Raw genomic sequence first — 24,795 nt, forward strand, 5'->3', positions numbered from 1 at the left:
TGGAATTTGAGATTTTAAAATGAATTTACATTGTTTTAAAATAAGTTTACTGTAAAATATAATAAGTGTGAATACATTATCATTATAATACAATAGGTAAACGTACCGAGTAAAGATTTCAATTTAACATTAAGAAATTTAATTTCATTAATACAATCACAATGAAGGCAGATGTTTCCATACCTAAATTAACTTTACTGTTTCATACAAATAAACAGAACATCGAAATACAAGAACAGATTTCTTCGTTGACTCTCAGGCAAACAATATTGGTCCACCTTTATTGCTTTCAACAGCTAGGTACATACAATACGACAACGGGATATCGGGGAGATGAGGGGATGGTGCGATCGCGTGGGCGGCGGCTATCGGCGCTCGGCTGCCACGCGAGACGATCCCGTTTTCATTTTAACCTACTTATGTACAGATTAGTACCCGTGACTGCCACATACACACTATTTACACAAAATCGATTTGTACAGTTCATTAGTGATCGACTGCCACGAGGCGAGGCCGCCGTCACTTGGTCTGAAGCGCGACGGGCGCGGCCACAGGGGAAGGGGCCGAGATTCGCGCCAGCGTCTTGTACAGCGGCGAGTTGACGAAGCGTGGGTACGAGTCGCGGTGCATCAGCGTGTAGATCTGCAACTGGGCCTCGTCAAAGGTGTGCGGAGTGGGCTCCAGCATGTTACGGTTGACGGTTTCGCGCACACGGGAGTCTAACGACACCTCCTTGGGTGACAGGATAGAGATGTAGTCCTCGTAGATAAAGCGGGCTTTCTCTTCCACGGCGTCGGGGTCCGTCTCTCGCTTCAGCTCCTCGCACGCCAGCCAGAACATTATATTCTCCTCCGAGTACTCGCCGCGCAGAAAGTCACGGAACACCTTGCGGCCCGCTGCAAAAAGCACCAAATTTTTTGAACGGAACTTATTATTATGATAGTAAGGGACGAGACGAACAGGACGTTCAGCTGATGGTAATTTATACGCCCTGCTAATAACAATGCAATGCCGCTCAGGATTCTTGAAAAAACCTAAAATTCGAAGCAGCACTACAATTGCACTCGTCACCTTGAGACATAAGATGTTAAGTCTGATTTGCCCAGTAATTTGACTAGCTACGGCGGCTAATAATTTTATAATTAGAGGATAGCATTTTAAGATATTTATATTAAAGTTTCCCGACGAAGTTCCCAGTTTTATTTGATTTTATTACATTCATCCATTACATTCTGAAAAAGTTTATAGTTACCGCAGGATGGTTAATAAGCAATAAGGCTGGGTTGCATCATGTAAAATCAAATTTAACGTTAACCCTGACTTTAACATAGTCTGCAGCATGTGTTGTATTCCTTGGTATAGTTAAAGTTACAAAGTGAAATATAGTACAAGATCCCACTGCTCGATTCTGCAGGTATGTGTTTTTTTTTTTTTGATAAAACTTATTTTAAATGAACGTTGAGAGAGTGTGCAATGTATTAGCGATACGTAACCTATAAAAATTGGCCGCAATAACCTGTAATAATCAATTTTAGCAAAATTTATTAATAAAGCATATCGTTGAAATTTAAATCAGATTTTTTTATAGGCAACCTATTGCTAAAACATTTCATACTCCCTCAACGTCAATTAACTTCATTTATTATTTACCAAAAAAAACACGTACCTCCAGAATCGGGCATTGATATCTTAGGCTATCAAGTCAATATCGAATATATTTTGTTTGAAACTTTTTAAACAATAGCTCTAACTGGAGAACGAACGTTAACAGTTAAAGTTTGAAGCCATCTAAAAATTGTCAAGTGGTGCAACAAATTATTTGCTTAACCGGTTTATAGTATTTTCCTTGATTAACGTGAGTGTTACACATTTAAATAAAACACTTTTATATGATTAAAACACGTGTATTTGTAACTGTGTTTTTACATTAGATTTTTGCGTAAAAGATTAATTTCTTATTTTTATTCTGTTAACCCGACGTTTCAAGACTTTACCAGATCTCGTTTTCAGAGGGACCCAGTTCCCCAATACCAAATAAAAAATGATTTTTTTTACGCAAAAATGTGATGTTAAAACACAGTTACAAATACACGCGTTTTAATCCTTTAAGAAAGAAAGAAAAATTTTATTTGTGACGTTAAAGTATATTGTAAATACAAAAACTTAAAAAATTAAAATCTCAAAAGAAATTATGGAGTACTATTTTCTATACGTGTTTATTTAAAAGTGTTTGAATTAACCGGTTTATGTTTGGTTATTTGTTAAAGATAGATCCAGCCCAGGCTTTATTGCTTTTTATGCAGGTTATGGGTCTCTCGCAGTAGGATTGCTTCATATAAATCAGTATCCGATACTCACCAGCGCTGCGCATCAAGCGGTCGAATGACTGACCCCAGCCCTGGATCTCCTCCAAAGTCGGTCTGCAATAAAACAAAAATTATATTGAAATAACATTGATAAATAAACTCGAGGTGGCGCGAGAAAGCTTAAACCCGCGTTAATACAACGTTCCTTAGCACCAAGTGTATTGAAAACGGTAAAAAATATAATAAACGGACAGTATGATAAGGTCTTAGATGACCGAGCTCTCTCCTTGTTAATGCCGAGAAAAATCAGATCTCCTCCTCTGTAGCAAATTATAGCATTTCTCACGGGGAGTGTTCCGAAGCTGTTTGACTTGATTCTGCAGCCGCCATTCCACCGTCGCACGCAAATTAGGATATCATCCCCACCATCTGGACGTGTGGCATTCCTCCACAACGCGGCTTTTAAGGAACTTTCTACGTACAACCAAGCTGTGGATACGACATAGGTACCCTCAAAAAAAGCGCGTACACTCACATAAAGGGCCTCTTATATCTTATATCAACAATTTCGTGATTCAACAATCATCCCTTGATACAATGATAAAGCAACAATCCTAAAAGTTCAGCACAAAAAGCTCATTATATAGTTGAAAATAACCAAATATGCTCCAATTAAATAAGCAATGGAAACCATGTCAGCATATAAACGTCTCTTAATAACTCTTAATAACAATGGGACTGGTAAGTGAACATGGCTGAATTCAATAATTGATATCCTTTTCTCGGATCGGAGCTTGGCATACAATTAGGTGCATTAAAACAGCTTAGAAACATTCACTTCCGCATGTCATGTGTCTAAGTGTTTTTTTTTTATGAAAATAAGGGACAAGACGAGCAGGACGTTCTGCTGATGGTTATTGATACGCCCTGCCCATTACAATGCAGTGCCGCTCAGGATTCTTGAAACCCCAAACATTCTGAGCGGCACTACAACTGCGCTCGTCACCTTGAAACAAGATGTTAAGTCTCATTTGCCCAGTAATTTCAATAGCTACGGCGCCCTTCAGACCGAAACACAGTAATGCTTACACATTACTGCTTCACGGCAAAAAAAAGGCGCCGTTGTGGTACCCATAATCTAGCCGGCATCCTGTGCAAAGTAGCCTCCCACTGGTAAAGTGGTACAGGAGTACTATGTGCAGAGGTCTGGGTGAAGGGTACTGAGTGCTGGGTGGAGGACACTCACGGCGCGTCTCCGTCCTGCAGTAGTGGCTCGCCGAGTCCAGAATCACGCGGCTTCCTGCCGGGGCCACCGATTCCCCCCGGCCCCGTGCCCCCACTACCCTCTGCCCCGCGCGCCGCCAACCTACAAACATCACCAGGTACAATTAGATAATATGTACTATATAACACGTTAGGGCTTTAATTTACCGGGACACCACGGTGGTTGCGCAACCAATTTGGTGGCGCGACCAGCTCGGACACTCTGGTTTTTGTTTGTTGTCTAATTTGGTAGCTTACTTGCACCACGGTGGCGCAACCAGTCGCCGCTACCAACATATTATATACAGCAATATAGGAAGTTACTCACCTGGTTTCGGTTTGAGTGTGCAACCAATTTGGTGGCGCGACCAGCTCGGACGCGTAGTGACTATGGTTGGTAGCTTACGGACACCACGGTGGCGCAACCAGTCGTGCGGGGTCCCGGTGAAATATGGCCCTTACTAATATCACAGTAAATACACTGTGGCACAATATAAGTAACAGAACAGTAGAGTAACAGGGCACAGCGCTAGCGTTGGTAGAAACAAAAATATTGACGACGAGGACGGCGCAGAAAATTTAACTCGGACAGCGACCAGTCTCGGCGGCGGCGTAAGGCGTGGCACTCAATATTTTTGTCTTCCCAAGATTGTTTAGCGGCCGCGGGTCGTGTAAATAGTGTATGTGTGCGTGCGTTCATTCGGACGCTCTAGTATGCAGTAAAGTACTGTTCTATTACTATATTGTGACTGTGGTAACTGTTATGTGCATCAATATTTTTTTTGCATTTGTGTAATTTGGTTATTTCAATTTATACAGCTTGTAGGTATTTCAAACGAATTTACGCTGTACTGTATTTCTACTTCTTTGCCACTTCTTCTCATTAAAGCAATTTTTTTTTCATAGTGTTGATAAATGATAAATTGTACAAAAATCAACATAATACGACCACTTTATGAGTCTTTGTTTAGAAGTGATATTTTGGAATATCTTTTGTTTTTCAGATTATCGGACCGTGTCTTCGACAATCGATAAATATTTAAATGAGTGCGGTTAGTTAGTATCTGTGCTTGAAAAGTTTCATATTTTAAATTTAGGAAAAAAATAAGCCCGCTGAGTTTCTTGTGCCCGTTCTTTTCAGGGCTGAGTATGTCTGAGATTTTATTCCGAATGGGTGGTAGTTTTTTGACATACTCGTATAAGTGATTGTAAATCTTATTTTGGATAACAATATTTAAATTGAATTTGTCACTTATTAATGAAGGCTTTTACTTGATGGTAAATAACTAGATATGAGGATACTTTCAGATTATTCTTAATTATTCTAAAATTTCATTTTTATAAGATAGTTTAAATATATAAATTAAAGTCAAGCTTGTATCGCATTAAGATACCCTTTAAGAATAGAGAGACCTTCGCTCCAACGCTCCAACTAGATACCGCAGGCTTAGTCGCAAAATGCGGCAACTAATATTACGCCCAAGTATTCGAGCCAATATCGAACAATGTGTGACGTTGACGTGCCACATGTTCTATTAAACTTTGCTAATAATTGAAACTAAAAATTTTGTTGCCACTTTTTTTCTCGCAAACGCTGACGAAATAAATAACCTGTTTATTTGATGCAGGTGTCTATAAACAGGACTGCGACTGTAGCCTGTCTTACATTGGGCAAACCAAAGCCGACTTAAAGAACACATTGCGGATATGAAACACAGACGTCACTCAGTCAGCTGTATGTGAACACATAACTGACCGTCCTAACCACTACGAACACTATGCGAGAATAGATTTCATCCAAGAAATTTCAATGGAGAAGTTGGAAAATTATCTAATACAAGGGATCCAATAATCTCTAAATTAAAACCCATAACTACACATACCAAAAAAGAAGAGGACACGTCAGTAAATTTTGCCACAAACCATCTGTCTTCAGCAAATACCACCTCCGAGGAAATAAATGGCGCTAAACTTCATAATGACAACTATGACAAATACTATCTTTGACTCATTTCATCTGCAGTCCCCCTGAAAACGAGATCTGGAAAGGTCTTGAAACGTCGGGTTAACTAAAATAAAAATGTAACTTTTTCGCACAAAATCTAATCTAAGAACAGTTACAATTACACGCGTCTTAATCTTTTAAAAGTATTTTATTTAAAAGATGCCATTAAGTGTCAGAATGACATGAACATAAACATCTAATAGTTGCCGTAATAAAAAGCCATTGTTCTCAGGTAATGCGGTATTTAGTTGGAGCGCAGCGAAGACCAATCCTTAATCTAAGGTAGAGACTTTATTGATAAGAGAATATACTATCAAGCTTGTCGGAGAAATTAAATATTGTTTCCGATGTCGTATTATTTGGCTGAGTTCCCCACTCCAAAGATGTATTTGTATGACAATTTTCGACACGTCTCTCATTTCAAGTCTCACCATTTAGACCTGAAACAAAATAAAATAAGAGTTTAGGAATGCAATGAGCTGAAATTATTTTAGAGTATAAATATTTCAGACGTATCTTGTTCAAAATTCAAATTTAAATGTTTTTATTCTAAATACGTAATGTAATATCAATTATTGAAAGTCAAAAACCTGAGAAGAATAGGTGCAACAAACTCAGCGGGCTTCTTTTTTTATAAAAATATGGTTACAATGTAAAATCGTGCAATAAAATTTATTATTTAATAGCCTACGGGCGGTCGCTCCATTCCCAATCTGTGTGTGGTATCATTAAGAAAGTTATTTAGGTTATAGTATGATGTTAACCCCTACATGGAAATCACTTTTGTCAAATCTTTCATATAATAAAAATACAGAAAGGCGTTACAATGCAATAGTGACATTAAATGAACACACATTTACTTCTTAACTGTAATCATAAAAAAATAAATCTACACATTAAAGTAAATAATCAAAACTTTCGAATATACAAATTAAAATTATACCTACATAAATAAAATGTTAATCATGCTTATTTATAAATAAATAAATAAAAATCCTTTAGTGGGCGCTAATCACCTACAAGTTCTGATCAGCTACGGCGCTACGTGGTCAAGTACAGTGCCTACGCTAGCACGCGGCTACTAGATAACTTGCAAATTGCTACGAAATGATATTATTATGAAAATATGAATAGAAAAATGATTTAATTTTGAGAATTATATATTTTTTTTTTATGATTACGGTTAAGTAGCGTCAATCAATCCGTGCGTTCATTTAACGTGCGTGGAGTTACGAAGGTAGCCAAGGCACTTAAGGCATTGTATTTCCATAACTACTTAGTCTGGCCATAAATTAAAAATAAACAAAATATTACATTTGAATTTGGAATCTGTCATTTTTATATGATTGTTCATTGAGTTTTCTCATTTTGGCGCCAGTACATTGTTCAATATAATGCGATATTAAAATGGAGTGGGGTGATAAAGAGAACCGAATCGCTGTGATTGGATTACACAAAGTAGGTGTGGAGCAAAATGCAATTTTTATAACTCTCCATACGCTTGGTATTAGTAAAATGTTTGTGTGCCGGGCTATTAATAGGTACAATGAGACCTCCTTTGTTCGTTACAGAAAAAGATCTGGCCGTCCACGTAGTGTTCGTACGAAAATGGTGGTAAAAGCAGTAAGGGAAAAACTGGTCTGGTCATTTACTGGTCATTTCTAAACTGATAATTAAAAAAAGAATAGGGTGGTAGAATCTAAACAACTACTGAAGCGGTACGTAAAGGGAGGTCACAGAAAAATTTTGTTTACGGTTTACAAAATATTGTACAATTGAGCATCATTTAAACAAACAAAACTACCGTATTTATCCTCAAAGCTCTAGAAACCTTCCCAATTAGTCGACAAAGTGCAACGTGGGCACTATCCGACTTCAGTTATGGTTTAGTGGGGTATTAACTATTGGCCAAAATTTTGAGGTAATTGTAAATTTAGTGAATACGATATTTTGGAACCTGTAATTTCATAAGTGTTGTATTTTTTTATGTTAAGAAGGGACGAGACGAGAAGGACATTCAGCTGATGGTAATTGCTACGCCGGATGGTATTGCTCAGGATTCTTGAAAAACCCAAAAATACTGAGCGGCAGTAAAATTGCGTTCGTCACCTTGAGACATAAATGTTAAGTCTCATTTGTCGAATAATTCACTAGCTAATGCACCATTAAGACCAAAACACAATAATGTTTACACATTACTACATCGCGGCAGAAATAGGCGCCGTTGCCGCGCCCATAATCTAGCCGGCATTCTGTACAATGGAGCCTCCCACTGATAAAACTGAACTGGATATCTTATATTGAGTTGGATATCTACAGCACGGTTTGGTGATGGGTCAGAAGCCAACCTACTATCAAAATTTAGTAAAACCAGCAAGTCAAATAGCGTGTGTGGATATTTCAATATCTCTGAATAATTATTTGATCGGACAGCCTGGGACTAGATTATAATTATTTTATAGAAATAACAATGACAGTACTATATTGTATATTGTATTAAAAAGAGCGCAAAAAAAAGAAAGCTGGGAGAGTTTCTTGTGCCGCTTCTTCTCTTTGAGAGCACCATTTGTTTTCGAAGCGGTGGTAGTGTTAGAAATGACATCAAAAAGAATTACACAATTATAATGAAAACAATATTTTATTAACGATGCGGGAATCGAACCCACGGCCTCTCGTGTTCCGTACAAGCACTCTTTCTAACTGAGTCAACGGTTCGACTGACGTATCGTTTATAAAATCTTGTATGCTTTGTTCAACTCTCAGGTTGTGACTTCATCTACAGGATCTACTTTACAATTAGTTGATAACCTGCTCAACCCCAATATTTGCATATTAGGAAATTTACTTGAGATGTCGCTTTTTCGAATATAAACAATTTGTTATATTTTTAAAGTGATAATCCTCATTTCTGGGATTAATTACACAAATAGAACTGAAAACAAAATTTAATGAATGATACGGAACTCGAACCCGCGACCTCTCGCGTTCTTTGCAAGCGCTCTTTTCAACTGAGCCAACCGTTCGAGTGACGTATCGTTTATAGAACCTTGTATGAGCATACAAATATAAAATTTTGTTTTCAATTTTATTTGTGTAATTAATCCCACAAGTGAGGGTTATCACATTAAAAACATAACAAATTGATCAAAAAGAATTCTAAGGTAATTTTGAGAAACTAAATGCCTTTTATCGTATGTGGCTGTGAGTGAGATGTGTGATACTCACCAGGAGCAAGAACAGCAACAGCACCAGCAGAGACAGCAGGGCTTGGCGGCGGGGCCAGTGGGACGACAGCCGCGTGCCATGGCTGCCAGGCTGCACATCTGACAAAATATAACATAATTATTATATTCAGAAACAAATCCTATATATTTACAATACTATGTATCGATAAAATTAAAACTATCATTACGTGGAAGCGTATCAAGAATACTGGCAGCATTTCCGCGTTGGATAGCTAAGCTGATCCGTTGACGGAAATAGCTGACAGCGCTTGGTTTCCAGTAGCTTTATTTAGGCGTGAAGATAGTATTTTGAGCATTCTCCGCGCCTCAGGGCCCCACGGGCCAAGTGTCTCGACACCAAACGGCACCAAGATGTATGACTCACTGAGACCAACATATTTGCCACGTTTGCTGTCTTCGGCAATGGAAGCAGCAGCCCCAGCACCAACTGACATAACTTGGACATGAGAAGGAGCCAGAGTGTCGACGCAAGTCGCGTCCCAGACCAGCGCCCTTCCTCGTGCCCAAGCCACCAGCGTCATTCCATTTGGCTCTAAAACAGCTGGTATATTAAGAGCGGCAAATGCCCTGCGGATGACTATAATAATATCTTGTAACTAATTCTAGCAGGCTTCATAAGATACATAATAGCTTTAAGGGTAAATGTATACACTTTTATGGTAAAGTCCCAGCCACTTTTCACGCATTATCTATAAATAAGTTTAAATGTTTTATTAAAAAAATGGCTGTTTCGTAAATCCTTCTTCTCCACAGCTGAATATCTAAGTGATCGGACAGCCTGGGATTAGGTTATGATTATTTTATAGCAATAGCAATGACAGAAATGTTGTATATTTTGTTAAAAAGAGCATTTCTTTCAGGAGAATTTATTTCGCAGCTTCTTCTCTCTCATGGCGCCATTTGTTTCCGAAGCGGTAACAGTATCTAGTATATTAGATATGACATCAAAGAGAATTCTAAAGGAATCAATTTTTACAAAAAAATGCCTTTTATGCCTTTTGATATAACACTGTAACACGGTTCGTCATGCTCACTGAAATGGCTTTGCTTGCGGCGAAGCAATGAAGTGCTATGGGAACGTTGGCTAGTCCATGCGTCTACTCGTGAACAAATGCTACAAGTGGTGCCATGTCGACCTGTTATAGTTAATAAATCATTTTTGTTGGATGCGATTACTAATTAAGACAGTAACCACGAACATCATGTTCACGAAACATCCTTACACAGACAATGAGTGAAAGCTCTAAAGGTTGATGCATCCAATATACGATAATTTATATTTGTTCAGTTTATTCTTTATTACATTTTATGAAATATTTCATATAATTTAAACACAATTCATATATTGTGGTACGTTTACACGCTTGCCAAGCCTTGGCAAACTGCAAACAGTCCCAAGCCTCCATAAATCTCGTTTGGCGTTTGAAAGGCGTTTATACGCTTGTGAATGCGTCAGTCTGCAATATACATCCAAGCATGGCGGACACCGAACTTGTGACGGCTATTGCATTTGGTTTAACGTACTTTTATTTGAAATGTAAGCAAAGTGAAATAAAAAAAGGAGAGCTCGACGACAGCGAAGATGGTGGATGAAAAAGATTCATTACATGCTTGCGATTGTCGATCCTTGCCAAGGCTTGGCAAGCGTGTAAACGTACCATTGGATGCAGCACCTTACAAACTAACTATGCTTACCTACCTATAAATTTACTTTGCATACCTAGTCTTGCCATAAATACTGAAATAAAGAAAAAAAATTCTATTGCACATAACATTTATAACTATTACTGTGTGTTAGTTTAATACATAAATATAAAACAATTAATATAATAAAATATAAAAAGCTTATTCGAAGTGATCTCCATTGGCTGCGACAGTCCTTTAAACGTTGAGGCCAGTTACCAATAGAAACACGCACTCTTTCCATGGGAAAATTCTTTACTGCCAATCGTACGTTGTTTTAGGGACTCCAAATTATCATAGCGCTTAGAGCAAGCCGTAGACTCTGAAACTGTGACCATAAATCATAATCCAGCGGATTATGACGGCCAGTCTTCAGCTCTGATGAAGTCCGAAACGTTGGTTTCCGACCAAGACTGCGTAGACCGAGCATCATGACCCGGCGCCGAGCCGACCATTCTTGCTTATTGAACATGGTGTTGTTAAGGGGCTTCACTACCTTCTCAAGAATGGTATCTTGGTACACTTGTGCCGATGTTTTTAAACCTTTTTCACAAAAGTATGGCTCAGTTACTCCTTCATAGCGAATACACCACACAACTACATTACACCAAACCATCACTGAAGTCGGATAGTGCCCACGTTGCACTCTGTCAAGTAATTGGGAAGCTTCATTAGAGCTTTGCGTATAAGACGGTCATTTTGTGCATTAAAATGTTGCTCAATTGTAAAAAAATTCTCACCCGTAAAATAAATTTTCCTGTGACCTCCCTTTGCGTACAGCTTCAGTAGTTGTTTCGATTTTACCACCCTATTCTTATGTAAATTATCAATTAAGAAAGTACCAGTACGTCTCTTGTAAGCTGCAAATCCTGAGTCATCTTTGAAAATACGCGACATGGTTCTACGACGTGCATCTTCATCTCCCGAGAAAAAATATTTTGCTTTCGGACAGGGTTTTTCAGATTCTTTCCCTTACTGCTTTGACCACCATTTTCGTACGAACAGTACGTGGACGGCCAGATCTTTTTCTGTCACAAACAGAGGAGGTCCCATTGTACCTATTCATAGCTCGGTACACAAACGTTTTACTAAAACCAAGCGTTTGGAGAGTCTTAAAAATTGCATTTGGTTCCATACCTACTTAGTGTAATGCAATCACACTCACAGCAATTCGTTTCTCTTTAACACCCCATTCCATTTTAATTTCGCAAAATATTGTACAATGAATTGGCGCCAAAATTGGAAAACTCAATGAACAACATATAAAAATGACAGATTCCAAATTTGAATGTAATATTTTTTTTTTATTGTTACAGTATTTATGGCCTACAATAGAGTCGCTTTGAATAATAGGCTGAGTACAGCTGCCATTGCAGTGAACACCCGCAGTCGGCGAGCATTGGCCTATATGTTTTATAGTCTTAACCTACATATTGCCTCATAAAAACTATATAGTATAACAAAAGTTTTACTCAAATCTCTGAAGTCTTTTGCTACAAGCTGTTCTACTGTATGCAGATAAAAATAAAAAATCATCATCATAATCATCAGCCGGCAGAAATCCACTGCTGAACAAAGGTCTCCCCCAAAAATCTCCACTACGATCGGTCCTACGATGCCCTCATCCAACGTTTTTCGGCGATCTTGACCAGACCTCGTCCATCTTGTGGGGGGCCTACAAACACTGCGTCTTCCGGTACGCCATTTCGTCGAACAAAATATAAAAAAGACAGATGTCCGTTAAACTATATGCCCTGCCTATTTCCACTTTAGACGAAACGAAATAGAAAATAGTATTGAAAAAGTCTCTAATGTCCATAATTTCAATGCAAAGGGTATAATATATTGTGATATTCTTCGGGCTCAGTGAGTGTGTGAGGTTTTATAATTACTATCAATCCACCACCACCAAAAACACATAGATTTAAAAGACATATTATGAAAATGTTACTGAGGAAAATTGTTAAATGATAATACAAGTAAACATAAAACTTTAAACTGAACGTGAACATGAAACATTAAAGAACATAAAACTGTTTGGACAGCCAAATAATGATACCATTAATAAATCTTTTTCCATGCTCTGTTATTAATGTATTGTTTAATGTAGCTATTTATAAGTTTATTTTGTTATTTGGTTTTTTGTTGTTGTGAGCTTTACTTAATGTAATGTTATTCTTAAAAAAAAACAAATGTTATAACTATATTATTTACAATACTATGATTACATTAAATTAAAACTATCATTATGGGGAAGCGTACCAAGAATACTGGCAGCATTTCCATGTTGGATAGCTAAGGTGATTCGTTGACTCAAATAACTCCCAACGCTTGGGTTACCAGAAGCCATAATGAGGCGAGAAGATAGTTCTTTGTACGTAAGTGTGTCTAATAAGTAAATTTCTCGACACCAAACGGGACAAAGATGTAAGACTCACTAAGACCGATATATTTGCGGCGTTTGCTGTCTTCGGCAGACGAAGACTTAATGCTGGCGAGACGCAGTCGTCTCGCCAGCATTAAATAGGCAGGTCGTATACTGATACGACCTGCCTATTCTTTTTAATTATAAGACAATAGTACCGCTATTTGGATTATATAGGTATAATCATTTTAAAAGAGCACTTATTTTTCTTGCCGATTCTTCACAACGTAAACGAGTTTAAGAATCGGGGATAAATATATTAGACTTTGGATTTGATATACTGGAGGGTTGGTTTAGATTAGGAACAATAATATAGATTGCCGTTTATAACAAGAACATCTCAACAAATGTGCTTTGCACTGTGTTACACTCAATTATATGACTTTTGCCTTTGATCCTATCAATCATCTGAAACAATCCTTTAGGAAATTCACTGTTATTCGTGACTCAGGGGTATTGTTCGATTCAAAACTGGTATTTATCCAGCACATCAAAAAAATATAAAAGCTTATCAAGCCAAGATAAATAAAATAAGCCAAGATAGATAGATCTCTATAAGGACGTAACACTTTACCAATCATAAGTCAAGTCATGGTTAGAATATGCTTCGGCATCCAACCCTTTTTTACCCAATGCATACAACATCGAAGTGATGAAAATTTTTATTGCCTCCTGCTGTAACCCCCGGCGGAGCACAGAAGAGGAGTTTCCTACATAGATTTGCAATAAGTTTATACCACTGAACATCTGACCTATGACCAATTATCGAGAGAAACAAAGCGGTGGGGGCGAGTGTGCAAATCAAATCAAAATCACTTTATTCATGTAGGACACGGAAATGACACTTTTGAATGTCAAAAACATATTTTTCTTATTGAATCTACCGCTGTTTTGTAAAGGGTTGAGCTAATGAGAAGAAATAGAAAGAAACTCATTGCCACTCTTTTATATTAAGTTTTACATTTCCATTGATTTAAAAATCATTTTAATTACAATATTATATGTATAGTGTTGATGTCACTGACCTCTTCTATATACCACTGGACTGGCGGCTGTCAAAGTACTTTTGTGCCTGTTTGATATTCGCCATTTTGGCGCTGTTGGCCATGTAGCGAGAGTCTACGGAACTAAAACTAGTGACGACAACCGCAGCTTAACAAACATCAATAGGAAAACTATTTACAAAAAAAAATGTGTACTTTAGTACTTTATTATGTTGGTTCCTGAAGTATAAATAACAAGGAAAACGACCGAAATTGATTCAAAATACAAAAATACTTCAGAGTATTGTACGTTTCTCATGCACCCATTTGTATTGTACGTGAAAATTAGTTCTCTGGACGAGTGGCGCTTCAAACAGGCACAAAAAATTTGCTGTCAAACACATGGAACAGCCTGTCCAGTGGTATTTATACAGGTCAGTTGTTAAACCTACACGTAAGTCACAAGTCTCGGGATTAATCGGATCGGGCACGGGAGAATACAAGGAATGTTAAGACATTCATTTTGCCACAATCATTACTTAAGGCGAAGGGTAAGCAGAAAACGCGCAGCCAGGTGTTTTTAGACAAGTTTTTTCGTGAAAATATAGCATTTGGAGCTATGAACACAACTCTATCCTGTTACACATAAGTCTTATTTGTAGGTTGCTAGTGCTTTCTGTTGGTTTATAGTTAACAATCCATAGCTATTTTAAACTAACACTTTTCTTTGCGGTTAAACAAGTTTTTATTCGGCATTACGCATTCGTTTAGTACTACTTTCAGAAAATTTATTCTTATAGCTTGTACTTTTTTGTATAGGTACTTTTATTAAAAGGCATAAAGGAATTTATTTTCTCAAAATTGATTCCTTTAGAATTCTTTTTGATGTCATTTCTAATATACTTCATACTACTACCGCTTCGGAAACAAATGGCGCTCTGAGAAAGAAGAAGCGTCGCAAGAAACTCTCGCAGCATTATTTTTTTTTGCTCTCTTTAATCTCAATAAAAATATACAATATTGAACAGTCATTTCTATCGCTATAAAATAATCATAATCTAGTCCAAGGCTGTCCGATCACTTAGATATTCAGCTTTGGAGTAATAGGATTTACGACAGAGTCATTTTTTTATAAAACATTTAAATTTATTTATTGATAATACCTGAACAGTGGCTGGGACTTTATTATAAAAGTGTATACATTTACTCCTAAAGCTATTATGTAGCTTATGAAGCCTACTAGAATTAGTTACAAGCAATCCCTTATTTCTAGTGTTATAATTATGAAAATCACTATTAAGAGCAAAAAGGTGACGATTTTTGTGAACGTATATTAAAATTTCATAAATGTACTGACAATAAACAGTCATAATATTTATCACTTTAAATTTTTCTTTCAAATTAGTAACCAATAATGGGGATTGTAAGCATATAAACTGTTTGCACCTGTTAATATGTTACGTTTTACACGCAAGAATTTTGAAAATATTGACCTTGTTAAATGGCGGGCCGGCCGTGAAATCATATCGCTCAAAGTCGCTGGCATTTAGTGTCACCTTAATTATTTAATCCCTGCCTCATTATTGAGTAGACTTATAATAATAGGAGTAACGGTCAGGCGCGGCATACCGACATCAGCGGACAATGCTGGGCACGGTCGCGGGCTCCCGACGCCCGGCTCACGGCGACATGGCGGCGCTCTCCGCTCTCCGAGCTCACCGCTGCCGCCGGCTGACCTCCACTCGGCTTCAGCACAGAATCACCACGCCTCCGCTCACAGCACACAGTCGCCAACCTTCTCTCAAACTGAAACAATTTTCACGTCGCAATTCAATAGAAAATTTCCCGCATCACGTTGACGTCTGGCATTCCACAACCGCGCGTTTTGCAACTTTGTGGAATCAAATACCGGCTGCGGTATTCCCGAACAGATACGACTTAGGGACCTTCAAGAAAATAGCATACTCCCCCCACCTTAAAGGCTGGCAACGCATTTCTTGACACCTGTTGTTGCGGATATCCATGGGAAGTTGCCTCACCTCTCCTCATCCCGTAAGCCTCTTGCCCGTTTGCCCTCTTATATGAAAAAAAAAAAACAAAAATTATTGCGCGGCGCTTTCAGGCCGATAAGGCACCTGTGATTCCTCTGATGTTGTAAAAGAGTATGGGTTGCGGTGATCACTTACTAACAGGTGAACCGTAGGCTTGTTAGCACTAATCTACATGAAAAAAATTGTTGTAACTTTAAAATGCACGCTCAGAATTTCGGGTTGAATGAAACATCCTAACTATTCATATCTGGTCTATAATCATCTATATATAATCTCATATTTTATTATATCATCACTTTTTCATAAAAAATAACCTAGGCAATGTACAGAAATAAATTTAATTGGGATGCAATTTGGCCAGAAGATAAGGCAGTTGTTAGTCGTCCCTAAGTTTAAGAACAGCGTGTCATCAAAGAAAACCAGAATTCTAGTTTTAAAAGGTCTGATGCTATGACGGAACACATAAATTAAGTGTCCAATGAATTTAATTTTATCACTAGCTGACCCAATAGACGTTGTTCTGTGTATCAAAAACACTTCGTTCGCGAATTTCGTAAAATCTGTTCTTAGCAGACTCGGCGTAACAAATATTCCAACCAAATTTCAAGTCACGCCGTGGTTCTAGCGATATCGTGATTAGTCAATACATAGGTGGAAATCTCATATATATGTATAAATAATAGTTCTATATCTTTAGAGTTACTATTTCAGTATGGTTATTAAATCAGTCAATCTGGTTAGCAAACCAGTAGCATTGATTCAAATATAAAACGATGCATAAACAGTATGTTAAGACTCTACTTTTTAGTCAAAAAAACTTAATTAAATTTTTGTAAAATGTTTATATAAATAAAAATCTGTTTAGTAATAACACAATCCGGATCTGTACTACACACGTCGGGCAGATTGATTTTGAATTATTTTAAAACATAATAATCTAGAAGATTCTGCTACGCTTCGCTCCTGTCCTTCTAGCCTAAATGATACAATTCGATTTCTGTGAGAATAAAAACCATTATTTATTAAGTAATTATTAATCTCGAAAGATATAATAACCAACAATAATAAATTAATTGTCATTTGGACTATATTTTAGAATTCTAGCTTTAGTGACACAATAAAAAATTTCAAACGTTTCTTAACCATAGCGCGAGTTTGTCTCGCAATGGGCTACGCTGAAAAACAGCGCTGTAGCATTCGCTACAGCATACGCTGAGCGGTATCCATTTTCGCATCATTTTTGATTGTACCTATTATTTATTTTCACAAATACAACTGAACTTTAAGCGAAATTATTATATTTTAATTTTAGGTATTCATAAAACTTTGTAACTTAATTTTTGTGATGTGAAATAAAAATATGTCTATTTCTATTCATAAATTTAGAGACTGATAGTTATTCATATTTTGTTTTATCTCGCTCTGTATCCAAGAGTCGTTTTTATAGAAAGCTACGTAAGTATAGAAAATTATCCGTCAGGATTATCGTCAGGAATCCTGAACGACTCTGCATTGTAATGTTCAGTTTATTTATAGAAAATAGAGACGAGCAGGCTCGCTCATGGTAATTGATTTGCCCTGCTCATTACAATGCAGTGCCGCTCAGGATTCCTGAAAAACTCAAAAATTCTGAGTGGCACCACAATTGCGCTCGTCAGCTTCAGACATAAGATGTTAAGTCTCATTTGCCCAGTAATTTCACTAGTTACGGCCGCCTTCAGAACGAAACAAAATAATGCTTACACGTTACTGCTTTACGGCAGAAATAGGCGCCGTTGTGGTATCCATAATCTAGCCAGCATCCTGTGCAAAGGGGCCTCCCACTGGTAAGTACAGGCAGTGCGTATCATCTCATAACTTTTCCTTATAGAAACACCTAGGTAATGTATAGATGACCTTAGCCATCCAAGCAATTGAAATATTATTAAATTCATACTTCGCCTAGGTTTTCTATAACTTCAGTATCGAAAAAGCAGCCTTTTATGTGTTGAATAGGCAAGAAACGAATCTAAGTGTCAACAACTCAATATTACAAAACTGTAATCCTTAAAAAAGATTTCAGTTTATTACCATCACATTAAATGTTATTATTAAATCTATATTTTTATCTGTGTGGAGCTACAAAAAAATCTAACTAGCCCTCGATATCAAATAAAAATTTCACGATCAAAGATGATGTAAATACTACGTAATTAGAGGCAGTCCCGCCTAAGTAAAAAATTGAAATTATTAAAGTATGAAACATGCAGTGAGATTTGACATGAGTTTGAAATAGTAATTACAATTGGGCGACGAAGTTTGAAAACTATCAATGACTGCACGTTTAATACAAGCGAGTGAAGCAAGCAAGTGAATCGCTTTTTTTATAGAGTTTCACGATTTATAATCACTCTCGGCCGGTCGATCATTCTGATAATTAAATAAATGTACTAACTGACCTAACAGACGTACATAATTTCTATGAATTTGTCAATAATATTTCATAACATCAAGAATCATTTCGTAAAATATGCTCCCTGTTGTTATAATGAAATTGTTTAAAGCAGAACTGAGGAACCAATGCGTTAATAACTTCTCTCATAGGAAATATGAGCATACGAACAAATATTGGAAATCGAAATAAACGATGTTATTTTATTATGTTATTTTTTTAATTAAAATGAATATTAAAATATTATATTTTTTCTTTTTGTATAATGTTTATTGTTATTGTTATTCATTCCCCTCCGCGCCCAACAGCGGATCAGACGTACACACTGTGCTCGTTACTTCCAAAATTTTAAAGTCGGTGGTTACTAATTTTCAGATACATATTTTACATCGTTATCACATCAATTAACTGTGAAAAGTAGAATCAGTGGTGAAAATAATAAGTGGTGCATCAAGCAATCATTTTAAAAAATCATTCGAACATTGGTTAACGTATGTTATCAATCACCGTGTTGTGACTCATCTTTCTGTGAAACACACTTTTTACCTTATATGGTCATAAAAACAGCTGTTGACTCAAGGTAGTTAATTCAACGTGTCAACTAACCTATAATTTGTTGTCGTGGCGGAATGGTATATCATCGTGAATGCTATGCACAAGACCTGTGATCGCGTCCGGTCCGGCCACAAAACTTTTCTGTGTATTTTATTTTGTTTTTTTTTTTTTTGGAGGTTCTATAAAAGTAAATTATAATATACCTAGAGTTGAACGATCCCCACCTTCAACTTTAACTTTTCACGAACATCTTCAATTTTGAAAACCTATAACAATATTCAAAACATTTTTAATTTATATTTGTTGTTCAACTCTTCAACATTACTAGTAAGAACATATACTACAAAGGTATTACTGAAAATAATAAAACCTTTATTTAATTGATTATTTGAAGATATCTAGAAAACACTAAATTCACTAAAAACTCAAATTCTATGATGGCATATGTTCAACGCTCCCGGTACGAAATATGGACAAATCAAAGCCCCCTAGTACTCAATCAAAAACGGACACTGACTCAAATGAGACCCTACAAGATGAGCAAGCAAATAAAAAACGATCCAAACGCCTGAGGCCGAATAGCTCCCCAAATAAAAAGTATTTAATTGATGATACAACGCCTGAACTATCTAATAGTAACTTAATGCAATCCTTGTCCACTCAAACTACATTGCTGTCAAAACTACCCGGAGATATGGATGCCTTGAAGAAACAGAATGCTGAAATTCAAAAATCTAACCAAGATATACATAAAATAAACGAAGAAATTAAGGAATCTATTTCTTTTATGAATATCCAATTTGAACTCCTAAAAAATGAAGTTGAATATTTGAAAAAAGAGCGGCAACAACAACAACAATATATTACAGAACTAGAGCGTAAACTTCTAGATACTGATCACAAATCTCGCTCGTCTTGTATCGAAATACGTAATATTCCGCCACTTGAACAAGAAAGTGTTAGTAAGCTTAATGATCTCTTATGTAATATAAGTCAAGCAGCCGGATTACCTATTTCCCCAAGTGACCTTCGTGATGTGTACCGCCTTCCCGGAAAAACATCCACTACGCGACCTATTATTGTGGAATTTTCCACAGTGCTAAGAAAACAGCAGTTGCTATCCTTTGTGCGAAAATTCAATAACCAAAAATTGGCTAATGATAAATTAAACACTAAGCTGATTGGCCTCCCCGGGAATCAGAAACCTGTGTACATAGAAGAAAAAATACCATCAAGAACTAAAAAACTTTATCTCCAAGCCAGAGAATTTCGTAAGAAGAACAAATACGCTTTCTGTTGGTGCTCTAATGGCAATATTTTCCTCCGGAAAAAAGAAGGAGATAAACAAATCATAATTAGATCAGAGCAGTGTCTAGTAGATTTGCAGAAAAATATATTGTGACTTTTATTAATTAAATTTCAAACGAACACTTTTAATTTTAAATCTAGTATTTTCAATATTATTAATGTTAAATTGCTACTGTGTAATAATAACTCACACATGCACTACACACACAATATAACAACTTAATCTACTGACATTCAAAACACACAATCTTAATCTGAAGTTAGCATTATGTAAGGTAAAAAGTCAATATCATTTTATACCAATAAGTTACATGTGTATAACTACACTCCAACTACTCTCACAGGTATCACACAACAAAAGCACTTTCATATGTTTATATTATATACTAAAATGGCCACACATAGAACATCAGTGTCTTATGACTACCATTCACAATTAACTCACTATGGATAGTTTAAATAATCTGCACGAATTAGATGAGATACAAACTGCAACCTCAATTAAATGTGATATTCAAGATCTATTTAAAAATGTAAGTAGTTCCCACAATAACTTATATATTATTACTCAAAACATTAGAAGTATATACAAGAACATTGATGATATCCAGATAATGTTATCGCAACTTAGCTTTGAAGTTGATATTCTAATCCTTACTGAATGCAGACTAAATTTAGCTAAACCAATCCCTCTTTTGACAAATTATACTTCCTATCATACAGTTAGACTACTTAATCAAAATGATGGAGTGGTGGTTTATGTAAAAAGTAACTTGCACGTCCAAATACTAGAATTAGCTCTTTGTGAAGCAACTGGACTTCAGATTGTGACCTCTAATTATACTTTACTTGGAATTTATCGATCCCCATCCTACAACAAAGCTGATAACTTTATTTCTTCCCTCAATTCATGTCTTGAATCTATCACGCATCACAGAAATATATTTATTCTAGGCGACATAAATATTGACCTTATACCTACTCAGACTAAAAAAGCCAATGAACGTAGGAATAGGCTTGAATATTTAAATGTACTATCTTTTCATGGTCTCTTACCGGGCCATACTACATCCACGAGAGAGAATAGCTGCATCGATCATGTCATTCTCAAACTAGAAAAGAACGAAAATAAAGCTTATGAAGCTGTACTAAATACTACAGTAACAGACCACAACATGGTGGTGTTGACTATATCGAGCACATATGAAAAAAAGTCAAAACGCAAGATTAAAACTACTACTGATTTTAACAAAGTATATCGCACCCTTATATCCACTGACGTTATTAAATTAAATATATTCAATGACCCTAATTTATTTTCTATTTATTTAATAGAAATGATCAAATCTGCTATCCAAGTAAACACTTAACTCTCAGTGATATCGCACACTAAAAGAATATTGAAGCCATGGATAACGCTTGGAGTTTTGCGTTGCATCAAACTTCGAAACAATATTATGCAAATTAAACTGAGATTAAACCCACAGAGTCTTATTCTAAAATTTACCTACAAACGTTTCCGAAATTATTGCACTAACCTCATAAAGAAGCTTAAAATAAAATACAACAAAGATCACATAAATAAGTCCCTAAGACACCCTAGAGCTCTCTGGAGTACTATAAATGAAATAACTCATTATAGGCCTCCTAAAACTAAAAACATCGAGCTACTTAATATTACTCCTGACCCACAAAACTCAGTAAATCTGATTAATCTAATAGAATCTTTGTTGAAAATGGACAAAAGCTGGCTAAAACAATTATTGAGCAAACTGGCTCCTACCAAAGTCCCTCTATACATCATTTTCATTCATCTTCTTTTGTACTACTTGATACTGATACTGAAGAGATCAACAGTATAGTTATGAGTCTTGACTCTAGAAGCGCTCCTGGCTGGGACGGAATTTCAGCGAAATTTCTAAAGCTCTCTAAAGATTACTTGATCCCACTTATAACAAGATTGGCTAATCTCTGCTTTAAATCAGGTATTTTTCCTTCCTCTCTAAAGCGTTCCATTGTTACTCCTGTGTACAAGAGTGGGACTAAAACTGATGTAAACAATTATAGACCTATCTCTGTATTGTCTGCTATTTCAAAAATAATAGAAAAATTAAGTAACAATAGACTTCTTAAATACTTCAATAAATATAATATTATTTCTAATTGTCAAAAGGTGTTTCCACACAAGACGCAATTTTAGGATTAACAAAAACTATAGTAAGAGAAGTGGACAAGGGCAATTAATGTCTCGCAGTTTTCCTAGATTTAAAAAAGGCCTTTGACACTGTTTCTATTCCCATTCTTGTGCGCAGATTGGAGGGCCTGGGCATTCGTGACAAAGCCCTCTCTCTCCTAGACAGCTACCTAAATGACCGAATACAGGAAGTTAAGGTTGACCTATACCACAGCACAATGGAAAATGTGAAATTTGGCGTACCGCAGGGCAGTGTCCTTGGCCCGACACTCTTTTTAATCTATATTAACGACCTATGTAACCTCCAGATCGACGGGGCGAGTATATTCACTTATGCTGACGACACAGCCATTGTTTTCTCTGGTATCTCGTGGGAAGCCGTAGAGAGGAAGGCTGAGATGGGCCTTGAAAGAGTCTCAAATTGGCTAAACCAAAATCTATTGTCACTCAATATATCAAAAACAAACTATATATGTTTCTCTCCACATGACAGATACCAGCCCGTTCAAGACTTCTATATCAGAATCCATTCATGCTCCAACCCACACGATTTGAATTGTAATTGTCCCTCCATAGAAAAGGTGAATTGTACCAAATATCTCGGCATGCTGATTGACCAAAGGTTAAGTTGGCATTCCCAAATCGAACTGGTCATAACCAGGGTGAGAAAACTTATGTGGATTTTTAAAACTCTGCGGCACGTTATGAATAGCACAGTCCTTAATAAAATATACATCGCTTTGGCTCAATCAGTAATCACCTACTGCATCCCGGTATGGGGCGGTGCAACTAAGATAAGCCTCTTAGAATTGGAAAGAGCTCAAAGATCACTTCTCAAGGTCATGTACTTCAAACCTTTAAGATTTCCAACTGATTCACTCTATTTGACTTGTAATCTTTTGACAATTAGGAAACTTTATGTTCTTAACATCATTTCAGCCGTCCACAAGTCACTTCCGCTAGATCACGCCAAATTGATCAGTAGCAGAAATGATAAAGTAGCAGATACCATTACTGTTCGCACAACTTTTGCTGAACGACAGTTTAGCTGTCAATGAGTGTTCTTATATAATAAAATAAATCGTGTCCTAAATATATATCCTATGACATTACATCTATGCAGAAAAGCTTTAAATAATTGGCTAACTTGTCTTGCTTATGATGATGTGGAAAATCTCACACACACACACACACACACACACACACAAACACACACAGACACACACAGACACATACACACACACACACACAATTAATTGTAAATTGTAAAATTTGGTTTTTAATCATTTCTGTTTATTTCTATATTGTTTACTAAATAAAAAGTTATCTGCTAAGGAAGTTGCGAGATATTCCCAATACAAGTGTCCTAAGATAACTTACTGGGAAGTCTCAACCACTAAAAAATGTATATGTAATCTTTGAAATAAACGAAAAATTATAAATTTATTGCCATAATTAATTGAATAGGTTTTGGGACTTATGCTGTTTAGTTCGGAGCAAAAATAAGAAAAATTATTTATGAAAGAATGATTTTATCTTATCAATGCCAAAATACGCTGTAACCAAATTACTCTTATTTCGAATGCAAACACCTAGTTGAAAAAGATGTAATTTTCGCAAGCATTCTATTTCTAATACTAATTTAATACCTTGTTATAATTTTTTTTTTACGATCGAGATGTTAGGTTGCAGTAAGTACGACTGAGCTAATAAAACACACTTGTTATTGTACGTCAAACTAAATCCAAGTTGGTTATTCTAACCAACTTACTATGTAAGTTCAAATTTTTTGTTGTTAATATTAATAAGTTGAATTATTGTTGGTACATCTAATAAAACAAACTGTTTGATGATCATCCCCCTCCCACTTCTGACTGTTAAAAAGATAGAGCCTACTGTCAATTTAGTTGTCACACCGCGCCACGCCCATGCCATACACTCGGTGAAAGAAAGAGGAGACCATATAACTAAACATTGCACTTTTTAATCAGAGCTTCATAATACTTTGAAGCACCCTTATTTTTCCCAAAATGTTCAGATCCCCAGGGAGTGGGGTATAAGCAGATAGCACGAGGACAAAGTCAGGGGCGATTCGAAAGTAGTTTACACAAAAGTTACGAAGCTGTGTTCGACATAATTATGTGTTGTAATGTTGTTGATATCAATTGGATGCAGAGATGAATAGTGTCGAAAACGATTTGCTGAATCAAAGTGGTCACTATTGAAATATTTCCAAGTCGCGGACACACAAGGATTCACACTTGCCTAAAAGGAACTACAACAGGATAGGTACATGTTACTGGTTGTGATTGCGTGAGCGTGATTTTGTTACTAATAATGTCGTGG

General features: G+C 36.4%; 1 protein-coding gene across 1 annotated transcript; it reads right to left on the reverse strand.

Annotated features, from left to right (window-relative positions):
* Positions 1-24,399, reverse strand: LOC126964555 (regulator of G-protein signaling 19). The gene is made up of 8 exons (XM_050807750.1): positions 24,346-24,399; positions 19,172-19,213; positions 15,540-15,716; positions 8,800-8,897; positions 6,006-6,014; positions 3,553-3,672; positions 2,359-2,420; positions 1-896 (listed from the first exon to the last, which is right to left on the reverse strand). The coding sequence occupies exons 1-8, from the start codon at positions 24,382-24,384 to the stop codon at positions 520-522; spliced, it is 924 nt and encodes a 307-aa protein (XP_050663707.1). The 5' UTR covers positions 24,385-24,399; the 3' UTR covers positions 1-519.
* Between the last annotated feature and the right edge of the window lie 396 nt (positions 24,400-24,795).

This window comes from Leptidea sinapis, chromosome 5 (assembly GCF_905404315.1).
Source record: "Leptidea sinapis chromosome 5, ilLepSina1.1, whole genome shotgun sequence".
Lineage (NCBI taxonomy): Eukaryota > Metazoa > Arthropoda > Insecta > Lepidoptera > Pieridae > Leptidea > Leptidea sinapis.